At 40.7% G+C, this 14,241-nt stretch overlaps 1 protein-coding gene and 1 long non-coding RNA gene across 5 annotated transcripts in view; one reads left to right on the forward strand and one right to left on the reverse strand.

Annotated features, from left to right (window-relative positions):
* The window catches only part of LOC138759997 (uncharacterized), a 34,053-nt gene extending 30,342 nt beyond the window's left edge, over window positions 1–3,711 (reverse strand). Inside the window, exons 1-3 of one of the 2 annotated variants that reach the window (XR_011355314.1) lie at window positions 3,452–3,711; window positions 846–950; window positions 41–149 (exon numbers count right to left, since the gene is read on the reverse strand). This is a non-coding gene — a long non-coding RNA (uncharacterized lncRNA). The remainder of the gene's footprint in view (window positions 1–40; window positions 150–845; window positions 951–3,451) is intronic. The other variant, XR_011355315.1, reaches the window with a different exon arrangement.
* Window positions 3,712–4,191: 480 nt separating this feature from the next.
* Window positions 4,192–12,250, forward strand: LOC138761284 (T-box transcription factor TBX3-like). 3 transcript variants are annotated; one of them, XM_069933158.1, is made up of 7 exons: window positions 4,193–4,776; window positions 5,888–6,155; window positions 7,173–7,319; window positions 8,777–8,853; window positions 9,208–9,371; window positions 9,867–10,525; window positions 11,010–12,250. In XM_069933158.1, the coding sequence occupies exons 1-7, from the start codon at window positions 4,385–4,387 to the stop codon at window positions 11,469–11,471; spliced, it is 2,169 nt and encodes a 722-aa protein (XP_069789259.1). In that variant the 5' UTR covers window positions 4,193–4,384; the 3' UTR covers window positions 11,472–12,250. The 3 variants fall into 3 exon arrangements, with proteins under 3 accessions (XP_069789261.1, XP_069789259.1, XP_069789260.1); XM_069933159.1 differs by having other exon boundaries at window positions 4,194–4,776; window positions 9,208–9,320; XM_069933160.1 differs by lacking the exon at window positions 7,173–7,319 and having other exon boundaries at window positions 4,192–4,776.
* The last annotated feature ends 1,991 nt before the right edge of the window (window positions 12,251–14,241 follow it).

A 14,241-nucleotide genomic window follows, 5' to 3' on the forward strand; every position in this document is an offset into this window, starting at 1 on the left:
GTTATGCCAATAAATGATATGAGTACTTGAGCTTACTTACTCCGGAAATAAAATAGAGTTGGACTTCTTTTCTCAAAGAACAGGGTCCATTGGCTACAGGGCTGCTTGTTTTATTTCTCTCTCTCTCTCAAACTCGAGTGGATCAGTTGCTTACATTTCCAGACATGCAATAGACAGAAGGAGATTCTTATTTCAACGTTTGTAACGTTTAATTGCCAAAGCGTTTGACAGAAGCTGCAGAAAACCATTGCAAGTGTGAGTGAAGACGCTGATATTTACAGGGCCTGGTAGAATAGAAATCAGAGGGCAAACTCGAACAGAGTAATGTGCAATTGAAAAGTTTTCTTATCGGAAAACAAAACCGCAAATGCGGTCCACAACGCGTTATGTTCGCAAAGAAGCATTATTGGTGAGAGAACTGCAGCAAGCATCAATCACTCTTCCTGCACTTATTATACCAGTTTGCTAAAATACGGCTCTGGACACCCGAAATAAACGCATCTATTGATTCATAAAACCTGTAAAACATCTGGTTAAAGTTTGCTTAATTAAAAACAATCACATATAATTGATCTCAATTCTAAAAGACCAAATACCTACAAGGCTATAGGTACCCCTCATGCAAGTGCCAATTATGGGGAAATACATAGTAACTGTGTAGATTTGTTTAATTATCTCCGTAGCATTAAAAAAACGCAAAGGATTACGTTATAAGTTCACGATAAATGTGTGAGTTCTGTCACAACTTACCTTCAAAAATCAATCTAAAAATTTCAACACAAACTGATTGGTGCAACTATAAAATACAATTTGATGGAAAAAAAAATAGATTTTAAAAAAGTCACCTTGCCGTTTAATGTGGTAGGTCTTGTCATACTCGATCTGCGAGAAACGCATCAGCAATAATGTTGCCGGCAGCCCTTAATGTATCAGCGCTTTGCCCAGCGTTTCTATAGCAAAAAGCACACAAAGAAAGCATTGATACAGTAGTTAGTTACCTATTATAAGTTACTCACGGAAAGTCCAATTAGTTTAATTTCAAGAAAAAAATATTTTCGACTGACATCTCTTCACAACGTCCAAATCATTATTTGGTTTAAAATGTAATTAGGACTGTTATGCTTATAAATAAAAGGACGTTGGTCATTATCCAAAGGCTACTCAGCTATTTTGCCAGAAACCTGGTCCTAAATGAAAATTGACAAACGGACGATCACACGTAACGTGCGGCAGTCTGTGAAAGGCTTAAACCAGCTGGCGCCAAGGTCGGTCTATAGCCCACAAATAATACCGGCTGGAACGAGACAACTTTTGACGATAGCTACAACATTCGTGCGTGCTCTGACACGAATTAGTCGATCGATAAATGAAGTGTCTGTCAAGAGAACCGCGAGCTCGGTTTGATTATTTTGGGGTTGTTTTGTGATGACCTCCAGCAAAATTCCACTTTAAGAACTTGGAAAATCGAGTTCATGAACTTTTTCATAAGAAATGATATATTTACAACGCTGGAAAGAATCAGGAAGCCTTTGCGGTATATTAAGTGATCGGAAAACGACATAAATTAAACGATTAGCAGGAGCTCTCGCCGAAGAGATGTGATCACTTTAGCAATGAATTGAGGAGAAAGGTGCAGTGGATGTCAGAGGCAGTGAATATGAAAAAGACCACGAGATGAACGGGGAGCAGGCAGAAAGTGAGATAGTACTGGGAGTCGGCAACAATCAATATGTTCAAAGATGAAGGCCAAAACCGAGTTGCAAGCAAGCTGCCAGTGTGATCCAATGTGGAAAAGGCGCCGATTGAAAATGCTCTGTGAGAGTTGCATCTATTGATTTTAGTTAAAAACAGAACATAAAGTACATGGTTAAAATGTAGTTATTTCAAAGGGAGAGAATATTTACAATAAATGATTACTGACTGTTGTTCCAATGTAACATAAACAAATGGACTGATCATATCTTTATGCTGCCTTGCATCAGGATTTCCAGGACTTCCCGTGTGCGCATAGGCATGTTGATTAATTACAATAGCTGGCTCGTCGCTTGAATATGAACTTTGCAATAATTACGCGGGCGCTTAAACCAAGTTATTTTACTTGTGTGAAGTAGCTTGTTTTTTTTCTAAATATATTTGAATTACCTCCATACTGAATTTTAACACCTGCATGGATCGAGAGGATTGCAATTGCGGTTATTCATTACATCTGGCGTCATCAGAATTACAAATGTAACACTGTGTGAACTTATTTAGTAACACTTTCGGTTAAACTGCGAATGGGCTGAAAAGTTTCGGAAGGAATAATAAGCATGTAATCGGCATTAGAAGGACCCCACACATACCAGCAATATTTACAGGAAACTTGCCAATGTAAACGTGACCGCTTTCACAGATAAACAGTAATCAACAAACCTCTGTATCATTTCGAGCTATACCTCTGTCTGCGTATAGTTAATGAAGTGAGGTGTCTGTTTGCACAGCCACTTCAGAGCGATTCGGTGCTGGCGTGAATGTTTTCAAAACCATTTTAATTTTCACATCAGTGCACTTACTAGGTTTAAAGCTCTGACGGCTAACAAGTAGCTTGCGGTATTGGCGAATGTTTAACTAAGATGGCTAGCCATCAATTCCCTTTGTTTGCTTGCAAATTAATCATCCTATACGTAGTTGGCGCCAGTGCAGATTTATCACACACAGGAGGGTGAATGAGTCGGGCGAGGAGAGACAAAGAGAGTTCGCACCTTCCTGCTTTTGATCCTAGATTAGTCCACTCTAACGCTTCATAATACGAGTCTCTGGGGTGCTTAGCCTGGGAGGTCAGTCATAATTAGCGGAAGTTAGTGCAAACGTTTTAAAATGTTACATTATAACGCATATTTCATAAATATTTATTACTGCAACTGAGACATTTGCAACACAATATTATAGAATAGTTATATCCAAAAGGGTTCAGTATTTTTTTTTGCAAAAATACTGTTTGGGGATATTTAAAACGGTGATTATAAATTAAAACAAAACAGATCTGAGAAGGATCTCCCTTTATCAAAATGTCAAAGAAAAAAAATGCACACGAGAACGTGAGGGGAACTCGCCTTGAAGAGAATTTGACGACTTCCAAATCTCCACACAGGTCAGACAAGTGCTGTACTTTAGGCATCCGTAACTTATGGAAGGAGCCAAGGGCTCAGAACACGACAGAGAGAGAGAGAGAGAGAGAGAGAGAGCACGGGAAAGAAATAAAACGCCGTTAGATCGCTGGCTACAACCGAGGAGGTTGCTAGTGGCCACATCGAGCTATTGGTCAGGATGTACTCACTGTCTCACAGATCAGGGAGGCGATATGTTGGTTTAGAAAAAAAACGAAAAGTGATACGCGACGGTAGTTACAACTCGACGTCAGCAGACTGGCGCCAAGCGCCCTTAAACATGTGCGTCCAAAATGCAATCTTACAGGAGCTAATCACTTTAGATGTTCCGCTCCTATCTTCGTGCATTTAACCGATTTACCAATCTTCTTCAGCAGCTCCGAGAGAGAGACAGAGAGTCGTGTCTTTCAGCTACATCAAACGCCCTGTCTAGATAATTAAATCAACTCTTTAAATAAAGCTTTTTTTGTTGTTGTATAAATCATGACCAATAAATACAATTAAAACATGGCCTTGTCTGTTCCTGTGAACGCGCAGTAAAGGATAGATCTCTCTCTCTCTCTCTCTCTCTCTGCGGCAGACCAGGGGAAAGAGGACAAACGAGCACAAAAATCAGTATGAATACAAATGGCAATCGCCCAATCTGGCTGATTAGTGAGAAGGGAGAAGTGATGATTCGGACACAACACGTATCGGCAGAATGGGGCAGCGGGCCGTCTGGCCCAGTCCCCAGCTCGCCTGTGGACAGACAGATGATTTCTTGCCGATTTCCTGGTAGTCGATGTTGGGCAAAGCCACCTGAGGCGGCCCAGCATGTTTCCATTGGCTGTCGCCCACTCTACCGCCCCCCCCCCACCCACCCCCCCCATAATGATGTTGACATATTCACACGGCTGAAGTAGTGATGCTCGCTGTACGTTACAGTTTCCGACACCTTCTTTTTATAACTCATCTATCCCCGGCTTTAGTTGTCAAAACCACGCCTATGGAGCCACACAATTGGTCCGAAAGCGTCAAATAGCCAATCAACAGGGCTCAGCTATTCGCAACACGTTCACATACACACACACACACACACATACAGAAAGATCAGAGTTGACTGTTTGGGGAGATGCGTCTCGGCTCCACCACCGCCAACCAGTCTTACTTTCTGTTAATGTGAAGAAAAGAAGCAAATAATATAACCAAGAATAATGCCGTCCTTATAAGTGGCCGTGCGACAGAGATCTGGGGAGTGAATGAATTTACCGATGAGAGAGCCAGTCATTCCAGGGACAAGTATGGCTTATCATCCGTTCTTACCTCACCGGGCGCCGGACTTTGCGATGAGCGCTGCTTTGGGACATCAACCTCCTTTTTTCCCGGCTCTCGCCTTGCCGCCGAGCGGCGCGGCCTCTCTCACACTCCCGGGCGCAATGAGCAAGCCTATCGTGGATCAGCTCGTCGGCGCAGCTGAGGCTGGACTCGCTCTGTCGGCAATGGGCCACCAGTCCTCGCATTTGAGGCCTCTCAAGACTCTGGAGCCCGAGGAAGAAGTGGAAGACGACCCAAAAGTTATACTCGAAGCTAAAGATTTGTGGGATCAGTTTCACAAGCGTGGCACTGAAATGGTTATCACCAAATCTGGAAGGTACAGCGCTTTTTGTCCATCCAAGCGTTGAATGTCAGCTTTTCTGTTTGCAAATCATGACTTTTTTTTAATATTCAGTTCGCGGTTAATTGTGGCACAAGATAATACATGTTTCTTGGAGGTTTTAAGCACGCAAGATAGATTTAATTGAGAAAAAAACGGCCAATTCCCTGAACGTGTAATCTAACAAGGGCTTTTCTAACAATTGGACTTGAAACGCTTCCTGAATTTTGGTGACATGGTTTGGCTCGGCTGTTAGTTTCTCGATATCTGGAGTCACTTATTTATTGGATTAGTATAGCGAGAGAGTGCAAGATCTTTAATCTGCATCTTTGTTTAGATCACTGAGAGGGAAGTGGCACGACCAAATATTTATTTTCAACAAATAGTAATGAATTTAATTCCTTGTGATGGAAAGGTCACACGTAGTCTGCAGGAAGCCGCTTGAGGAATCGGACTTTACATTTTATTAATCCATTCAGCTGATCTGAGAAAAGGCAGTAGGAATATGCAGTTGAATCGAAAATTGCATGCACCGCTTGCACGGCCAACGACCCTAACCAATACGGAGATGCCAAAAGGGGAATTGCAATTTATCTTGAAGGAAAGCGTAGGGTAGATTGTTTCCACGACACCCGTGAGAGTAACATTTTAACTCGCGCAGTATTTTATGACACCAATTGATGATTATAAAACCATAAATGTTAGCTGCGGCCTTACTCAGGTACCAGACATTCTTATACTTGGGACAGAGTTCACAATTATATTTTACTTTATCAATTATACTGGACATATTGAGAATAAAGCTGAAATATCTCCAGTTAAATGTTGCTGCTGCGACATTAATATAATCATGGTTTTGCTCAATGGTATATATATATAATATTTCATATTCCGTCCATAGTTCTCTCAGTGCTGATAGACTTGTAGAAAAAGCCACGCCACTGAGAGTGGTCCCACATACTTAACAGGAAGAATGACCTGCTGCATGTCCAGACCTAACCATAAAATAGCGTTGAAATTAACGGTTTTTTTTTTCTGCATTAGAAGGTCACAGTAATGAAAATAAGCTGGCTTTAAAAAGATACATAATTTAACTTTTTTGTTTCAGGAGAATGTTCCCGCCATTTAAAGTTAGGTGCACGGGACTGGATAAGAAGGCCAAGTATATTTTGTTAATGGATATTGTGGCGGCAGATGACTGTAGGTACAAATTCCACAACTCCCGCTGGATGGTAGCTGGAAAAGCGGACCCTGAAATGCCAAAGCGAATGTACATTCACCCTGATAGCCCAGCTACCGGCGAGCAATGGATGTCTAAAGTCGTCACTTTTCACAAGCTGAAACTGACAAACAACATTTCTGATAAACATGGATTTGTAAGTTTAATATTTTATTTTGAATTAATATAAGTAAGTTTGGTCGAGTGATTTAAAATTATAAATGTATTTATTTCGCAAATTCAGGGTAAAGATGCAAGATATATATAATTACAAAACATACAAATGTCTGTCGGTATGGAAAAAAAGTGGATTTTGTTGTCAGTATTTTTTCGTTGTTTTGTGATTATTTTCATAACCTGGGGTATTGCGAAAATCGGCCATTTTATGTAGCAGAGATTGCAAGTATTCATTTTTAGAATCAAACATGATGTCAATTCTCTGATGGGTAAATAGATTGGTAAATCTGGAAGTCGTGTACAATGCCTTGCAGAGGAAACGTTTTTTTAAAAGTGTATTTCCCCCCCCCCCCCCCCCCAAATCTGTGCTGGAAGAGGAACAAGAATCCAGTCACTGTAAATAATAACGAGGATAATAGCAGCTCTATAATCAACACATTTTAAAGTGACATTTAAAAAATTGCTCGAAGCAAGACAAAATTTTGAAGGCTTATTTTATAATCACTGTTTAACTTTTTTGTTTCTGACCTGAAACTACATATTGGCGCAGTTTGTGGATTAATGCAGTTTATTCGCATTTTCACATTTGTGTGCACAAATACATATTTCTAGAAATAAAATTGGATGTAGACGTTTGTAACTATATCTAGCACTAGATTCAGGAAAAAAAATTACGTAAATCAAATGGTATGATATCTGTTAACAGTCAGAGCGGTGGGAAAACTCTCCTTTTGAGGTTACCTCGCCGTCAGTTGTTCTCGTAGAAAGCCGGGTTTTGAATTTTGCTGAATTCAGTTTTTTCTTAGTAAAATAAAACGACTGCCATCAGTTTGTTGTTGCTAAAAAAACTATCGATGAGCAGCGTGTAAAACGATATTATGCTAAATTTAGCCGCAGCAAACCAAGCGTCAGACTGACAGTTTCCAAAGCACTGGTACAATGTGTGGAGCTGCCTTCGCTTTGAGAGAATTAAAATTGTTTGATTTATTCTCTTCAGACTATTTTGAATTCAATGCACAAGTACCAACCTAGATTTCACATTGTTCGTGCGAACGACATTTTGAAACTTCCTTACAGTACTTTCCGGACATACGTTTTCCCTGAAACAGAATTCATAGCCGTGACTGCATATCAAAATGATAAGGTGAGTTTAAAAAAACTTTGCAGTTTGTGTATAAAGACACCTTGTCAGATTGAATCGGATCTACCCAGTAATGGGAGACGTCTATTACACTGAGAATGTAAAAGTAAAAGGGATGTAAAAGTAAAAGGGCCAAAGTACAGCGAAACGTCTCCCCCCCCCCCCACCCCATCCTAATTATTTAGTTTACTCTGGTCAACAGAAGTTTTTATAGTAGACGACGATGGTAATTAAATTTACAAGATGTTGAATATTCTGTCTATTTTGCGGGACACTTTGGTTTTCTGCTTTATTTTGTGATATGGATTAAACCAGAGGACGCCGCTCTTTTGAATGCATGTTTGCAATTTTTACCAATTTGGCACCACGAAGTGGCAGCATTTAATAGATTTCTGAACTTTTGTGAAGTATAAGTCATTTAAATCAAAAGCCATCGAAGTTTACCATTGTGGATTAACCATATAGTATTGAGGTTGAAGCATCAAGTCAATCAGGGTGATCAATTAATTACAGTATAATTATTTCATACAAACGATTTTAGAGGAATGTCGAAATTTTTTGGTAATATTATCTGACTCAACATCCGACTTCCAAGAGATCATACTTTTTTTATATGTGAAAATTACAGATGGAAATATGGTAATTTTGGTCCATCGCTTTGTTGATTAGGAGGGGGAGGTTCATTTCAGATAATATAAACTTGGTTTGAATAAGTTATGAAAAGGTTGTTGACTTGATAGAGGGAAATTTAGCTAAATTGCTTTCTTGACATTTTGGGTTTCAATTTCTAGTATTCTTCGATTATTTTCTCCAGCCCATTACTAAAATGTCGGTGATCTCAATCTCGCTTCATTCTCTGCTCCCATTGAAATGAAAATGATGTGACAATTAAGTTACTGTGACTATGTTGTCAAGAGAGGGCAAGTTACGATGGTGACGCCAGACCCGTTTCACTCCTTCTCGCTGATAAACTACCTGCTTATCTTGTTCCTGCTCACCCGAGATTATCATGAAAGATGCCTTTTTTATATTTGAGGGCGGATATGTGATAGGTTCCGAGAATCTTCACATTTAATAAAATAAAAACGCTGCGTTAAACAGCAGAAAGCTGAGCCCAGGTCACCGTGCCAAAATAAAACAGATCAAGGCATCACTCTTTCTACCATGGTGACTTCTCACAGAGCAGTTGCGTTCAGTGTTGGCCTATCTTTAAGAATAAGCACTGAATGAACATGGAGAAAATATTGTAACAATTGATCAGAAAGAGACAGAAAACGAATTGTTGATTAAATATCGGTACAGGGCTATCCTTTGCAAAAAATATTGAACGATAAATTATTACTGCGTCTCCTGAATAACACTTCGAGCCTGTGAACTTTTGATAACAAAAGTTTGATAAAACTGTTTGGTATCGCAGACCACGAGGAGAGGAATCAAACCTGTTATTATTTAACATCTAGATAACGCAATTAAAAATCGACAACAACCCATTTGCCAAAGGCTTTCGTGACACAGGGAATGGGCGGAGAGAGAAAAGGTGAGATTAGTTCAGTTTAAGTCCACTTTATCAATACGCGCGCCTCATAATGTCTGACACGGTGAATCCATTTCATCGATACCGATTGCTAGTTTGCTTATTACATTTTGAATTGGAGTCGTGGCTTTCATCTTAAAAGTTTGATGTTGGAGCTCAGTGCCATTTTAGATGTTTAATTTTTAGAAAATTGGCAAGCGTTATATTTATATGTCATTGTCATTAACATTTACTAAGTCACCACTCTACAATCCAAAACGATTCAAAGATGTTCGATTTCCAGAGTGAAATAAACTGGAAACAATAAGAGCAGTTATTTGATGACTCAAATCGTTGTCCTTTTAATTAAAAATCCAGAAAACAATTGGCAATCCAATCACTACGAGTTTACGAAGAACAGCAGAAAGGCTCCAAAGAGAACGGAACATCGGATGATTCATCCAACGAACAGCCCACTTTCAAATGCTTCGGTCAGTCTGCCTCTCCCGCGGTTTCCACTCCAGGGGCTGCCAACTTAAAAGGTTATTATTTTGTTGGCTACACAAGGGACTTGTTTGTTCTTTTTATAAAGCGCGACCAAGTTTGTGTTTTTCTCACCCATTATTTGAGGACATGTTGGGAACATGCTTGTATTAAAGATCCTAATCACCTCACACCGTAAGTCAGGACACCTCGCACTGATTTACATTGCACCTCTGGAATAGTGCCTGTTCAGAAAAAGGAGGCATTTTTTGAAACACAGAACATTTGCCGGATTTTAAAACAGAAGTCAACTTCTCTGTTCATTTGGTCTTAGCAAAATAAGATTATTGAAAAAGGTGCGGAATTAAAGCAGTCCTATGACCAGCTCCCCCACCACACCCGAGTTGCTAGTCCCTGCACCAGTTTTATTACTTTGGAATTTGTCAACCCGTGACTCTTGGAAATGCTCATGGTCACCGACTGGCTAGGAAAAATGACACCGTTTGACAAGAGTTGGTTTTTTGTATTATTTATCTGTACATTCGGATTTCCAGGTGGTCTGCAAAGTGATGGAGAAGAAAGCGATATGGATACAAAAGATGACCCCATTCGAGACGGGACAGAGTCGGAGAAATTCTCAACCGCGGAGCAGCGAAACAATGAGCGCAATTCGGTCAAATCGCACCAACGCCCCTCGGACAGTCTCAGCAGAATCAGACAACATGAAAGCGCCAGGATGGATAAGAGTTTAGGGGATTTGCAGCCGAGCCCGACAAACACCTCCTCCAGCATTGTGGTCGTTAATGGCGAGGGATCTGAGATCAAAAGTCCAGTCAGAGACCATCAGAAGGGGGATGAATCCGCTGTGCTGAACAAGGAGCCTTATTCTCCCCTAACCGTGCAGACGGATAGCATCGCACACCTGAACCATGGACAGTTACAGAACTTTGCCTTTTCTCACAACTTATCCGGTCAGCACTTCTTTACCCCTTTGAGCGCAGGACACCCACTTCTCTTGCACCCGAGCCAGTTTGCTATGGGTGGGGCCTTCCCAAGTATGGCTGCAGGTATGAGCCACCTTCTCGCCTCCATGTCGGCCTCGGCGGGCGGCATCGGCAGCATGGACTCACTGGCTTCGTCACAGCAGGGATTACCTGGTGGATCAGCGACAGGTCTCCCTTATCACCTCCAACAGCACGTCCTGGCCACGCAGGTAAAGAGACCACCTCCTCATTCTATGACTCTAACGTGGCTCCCTCTCACATTTGGAAATGCATTTTGTATTCGGGTCTTTAATTTAAATGAGTTTGCATTTCGGGAACAATAACCAAAAGATATGATCCTTAAAAAATACAAAATGCTCCAGATACAAAGGGCCCCGAGTCCCCCGCCTAGTTTATGAAGTATTTTACCATCATGTGACCTATAGGGTTGGAGCTGACGTTCATTTTAATTGAAACCCCTGCGCGGCGTCACTGTTTCCAAAGCGCGCCCCTTCTTCGGGGTTGCTAGACATTTGCACTGTTCGTTCATTTGCACCAACTCAAGAAATAGATACCTGATATATGAAGCTTATGCTCGAATGTGGAACACGAGTTTATCGGTGAACGCGAAAATGCGGTCTGAACCAGTGTTATTGGTCATTTTATATATATATATATATATATTCACAGTGACTTTTCTTGTTGCATTGACAGGGTCTTGCGATGTCACCATTTGGTAGTCTTTTCCCTTACCCTTATACCTACATGGCGGCTGCGGCCGCGGCGTCCATGCCCGCTGGAATTCCGACATCAGTCGCGTCCTCTATACATCGCCATCCGTTCCTCAGTGCAGTCCGGCCTCGTTTAAGGTATAGCCCTTACACTTTCCCCGTGCCGGGACTGGACAGTAGCAGCTTGCTGACTACCGGCGTGCCACCAATGTCCACCGTAGCCGAGGCGAAAGTAAACAGCATGGCAACCAGTCCTGTGTCAGCGGGCTTAGACTCGGGGTCAGAGCTAAACAGCAGGTCCTCGACTCTCTCCTCGGGATCCGTCTCCCTGTCTCCGAAACAGTGTTCAGAAAAAGAAACGTCCAGCGAGCTTCAGAACATCCAGCGCCTGGTCAGTGGACTGGAAACCAAACAAGATCGGTCAACTAGGAGTAGTTCCCCCTGAAAGGATGGTGATAGCCGAAAGCAACAAGGCTTTGCATGTCACACACGTATTATATGGTTTCTTTTTTTAATGCAAGTGTAGAGCCTTGATCCTATCGAGTTCCCCAGATTAGCAAGAAAAAGTAGCCGAAAGATGCGGACACCATTGGTAGTTGGGTTGTAGATGTCAATCTGCTTTTTCATATATATGCAATAACAGAAGGAAACGGAGACTATTATAAAGTATTTATGTAATTATTTGATAACGTGTAAATATACTGAAATTCGAATACTCGAAATTATTCTTTAATTTATTGTCGTTGTATATACATCTGTATATAAGGCTCCAAGCCTTTATTCGTCAGTCATACCCATTTCAATTCAACTCCTTATTAATCAGATTTCCGGCATTGTTACCACTATTTTACCTAGTAATGTGTTACCTTCCTACATTAAAACACAACCTTTGTCGAGTCCAAGACGTGCCATTTTTTTTTAACTTTTACCATTGGTTCAGTGTTAAAGTGCTACTGTCTCTACAGTTTAGAGTAACATAAAATAAACGGGCTCATCTATTGCTTGGAAAGGTAATGAAGATGCTTTTGGGGAGGGTTGGGGTTCTTGGTGTGTCTAAAGGAATGGAAATTTTATGCTTACAGCTTGAAAGTGCCGAGAGAGTTAAAACAAAATAAATGAAGGTATATTTTGTGTTATAAAATATTGAATTTTCTTGGTTTTCTTGTACTATTTGTTTCGCTTTGAAGTTCCCATGAAATGTTTCAATAAATTTTTATCCAAGTCTCTTGTACCTGTTATTCTAATCAAACTTGCAGTCAATCTCACTGGCTAGCTTTAGATGAGTGTGGCGAGATAATTATATTATTTGATAATGTTAAAATGTTCATCCACTTTGTTGTGCCCTGAGATTTTTTTCACAAGAAACTGTCATCACAGAGATTACCTCAACTTATCCATTGTTTCCCCTTATCTTCTTCAGCGATGCAGATCCTTATTTACCTCACCGCTCGTTACATTATCTCTCTTCACACTGTTTTGTTATACTGCCCTTTTTAATTGTTAGTTTATCATCGCCACTGTGTCATTTAACCCCATTCCACAGTATGTTAAAAGTCTCCCGTATTTTATACTTTCAGTCTGCAATGTGGTATATCACCTCATCATCTTTAACATTATTCACAATCTTAAATATTCTCACTTCCAACTGCATTACGTAGCCCCCCTGCCTCTTGTATTGCACCAACCTATTTCTCACAGTTAAATATTCTTCCTGTTAAATATGATCAGGGCTCTACACTTGCATTAAAAAAAGAAACCATATAATACGTGTGTTAAATATTCTTCGTGTTCACAACATGCCACGCAAACTTCCATTGCAGTGTACAAGGTTAGTAGTCTTCCCACTGAACTGACTTGAGTCTCTTTCCCACTGAACTACTACACACACCCACTCTCCACTTTTGAACATTATCCCTTCCACTGAAAACAAATCGATACAGCGACTCCCACCCCAATGGAAAACGTTGATGGCATTTCCATTTGCAGTGCCGACTCAATTATTTCACGAAGTCATCCATTGACGAAGTGGCTTTTCTACAGGAGAGGACAAGGAACGATTGTAAAGAAGAACTTCGACCTTGTCTTTTTCTCAAAATACCCCCTCCCCACCTTCTCAGCTATCACAATTCAAATCCTGAGAGCTGAGGTTAGAATTTGTCGGTCCTGGGGCTCAATTTATGTCGCTTAATGGAAGGTAAAATAGTCAAATCCATATTTTGCTTTACACCTAAGCACAAGCCCCTTATGGCATTATCAATACCTTTCTGGGGGGTGGGGGTCTAATCAAAATGCTGTGGTCACACGAAGAAACATGTCAGTTTGATACAGAAGGGACATTTCGAGCTAAAGGGCTTTGCAGACTGGGTTTTGTCTGTGTTCTTATTTCTGGTGCTATGCAACTCCCGCCGTGAATTGTTTCATTTTAAATCCATTAAAGGATAGTAACCGATGACTATGCAGCTAGGTTAATGAAATCCATTTAGAAAAACACCCTGCTTTCAAAACTTCTGAAATGGCCAGAAAAGACTATTTTAAAGAAGTTTCATAAGTGGAAGATGACGTGGGAACAATGTCCGCCGACCTATTTACGGCGATGTTAATAAATAACCTGTATCAAGGTAAACAATGTGCACGGTGCCTGTTTGATCATCGTGTATCACTCACCTGGCGCCTCCGTCGATCTCGTATGTGATTTCGGCTGCGGGGCACCTTTCCCTGATCACTGAGCGCCATCTAGGGGTTAGCAGGCGGAATAAAGTGGGCAGAGTGGAAAGGTCACATCGTGGCCAGTCTGCGGAAAATTCATTACAGGCTCGCCTGTCTATATCTATAATTGGAAATCGTTTCATTAGGCATTAGGATATATATTTTTTAAAAATTGGTTGGGGGAGGGTGTCGATGTTGGGGCATGATCACTACATTGTTCCAGGACCTCCATCTCCAAAATTTGACCAGATGTTTAGTTGAAAAGATATTCAAAGTACAACATCCATATATTCTCTTCACAGACCCAGTAATTATATCACAAAAACGAAGAAATAGTATTCGATGCGTTTTAAAACATGTTAAAAGGGTTAATTATTCGTTTCGAATGCATACAATATATATGAAAATATTAGTGATCTGGTGAAGTTCAAATTAATACGGTAGTGAGGTTTGATGGCTCAATATATAGCCCCCTCGCTTTACGGAGGAGGTATGCACTGAATGGAGAC

This window comes from Narcine bancroftii, chromosome 4, assembly GCF_036971445.1.
Source record: "Narcine bancroftii isolate sNarBan1 chromosome 4, sNarBan1.hap1, whole genome shotgun sequence".
Lineage (NCBI taxonomy): Eukaryota > Metazoa > Chordata > Chondrichthyes > Torpediniformes > Narcinidae > Narcine > Narcine bancroftii.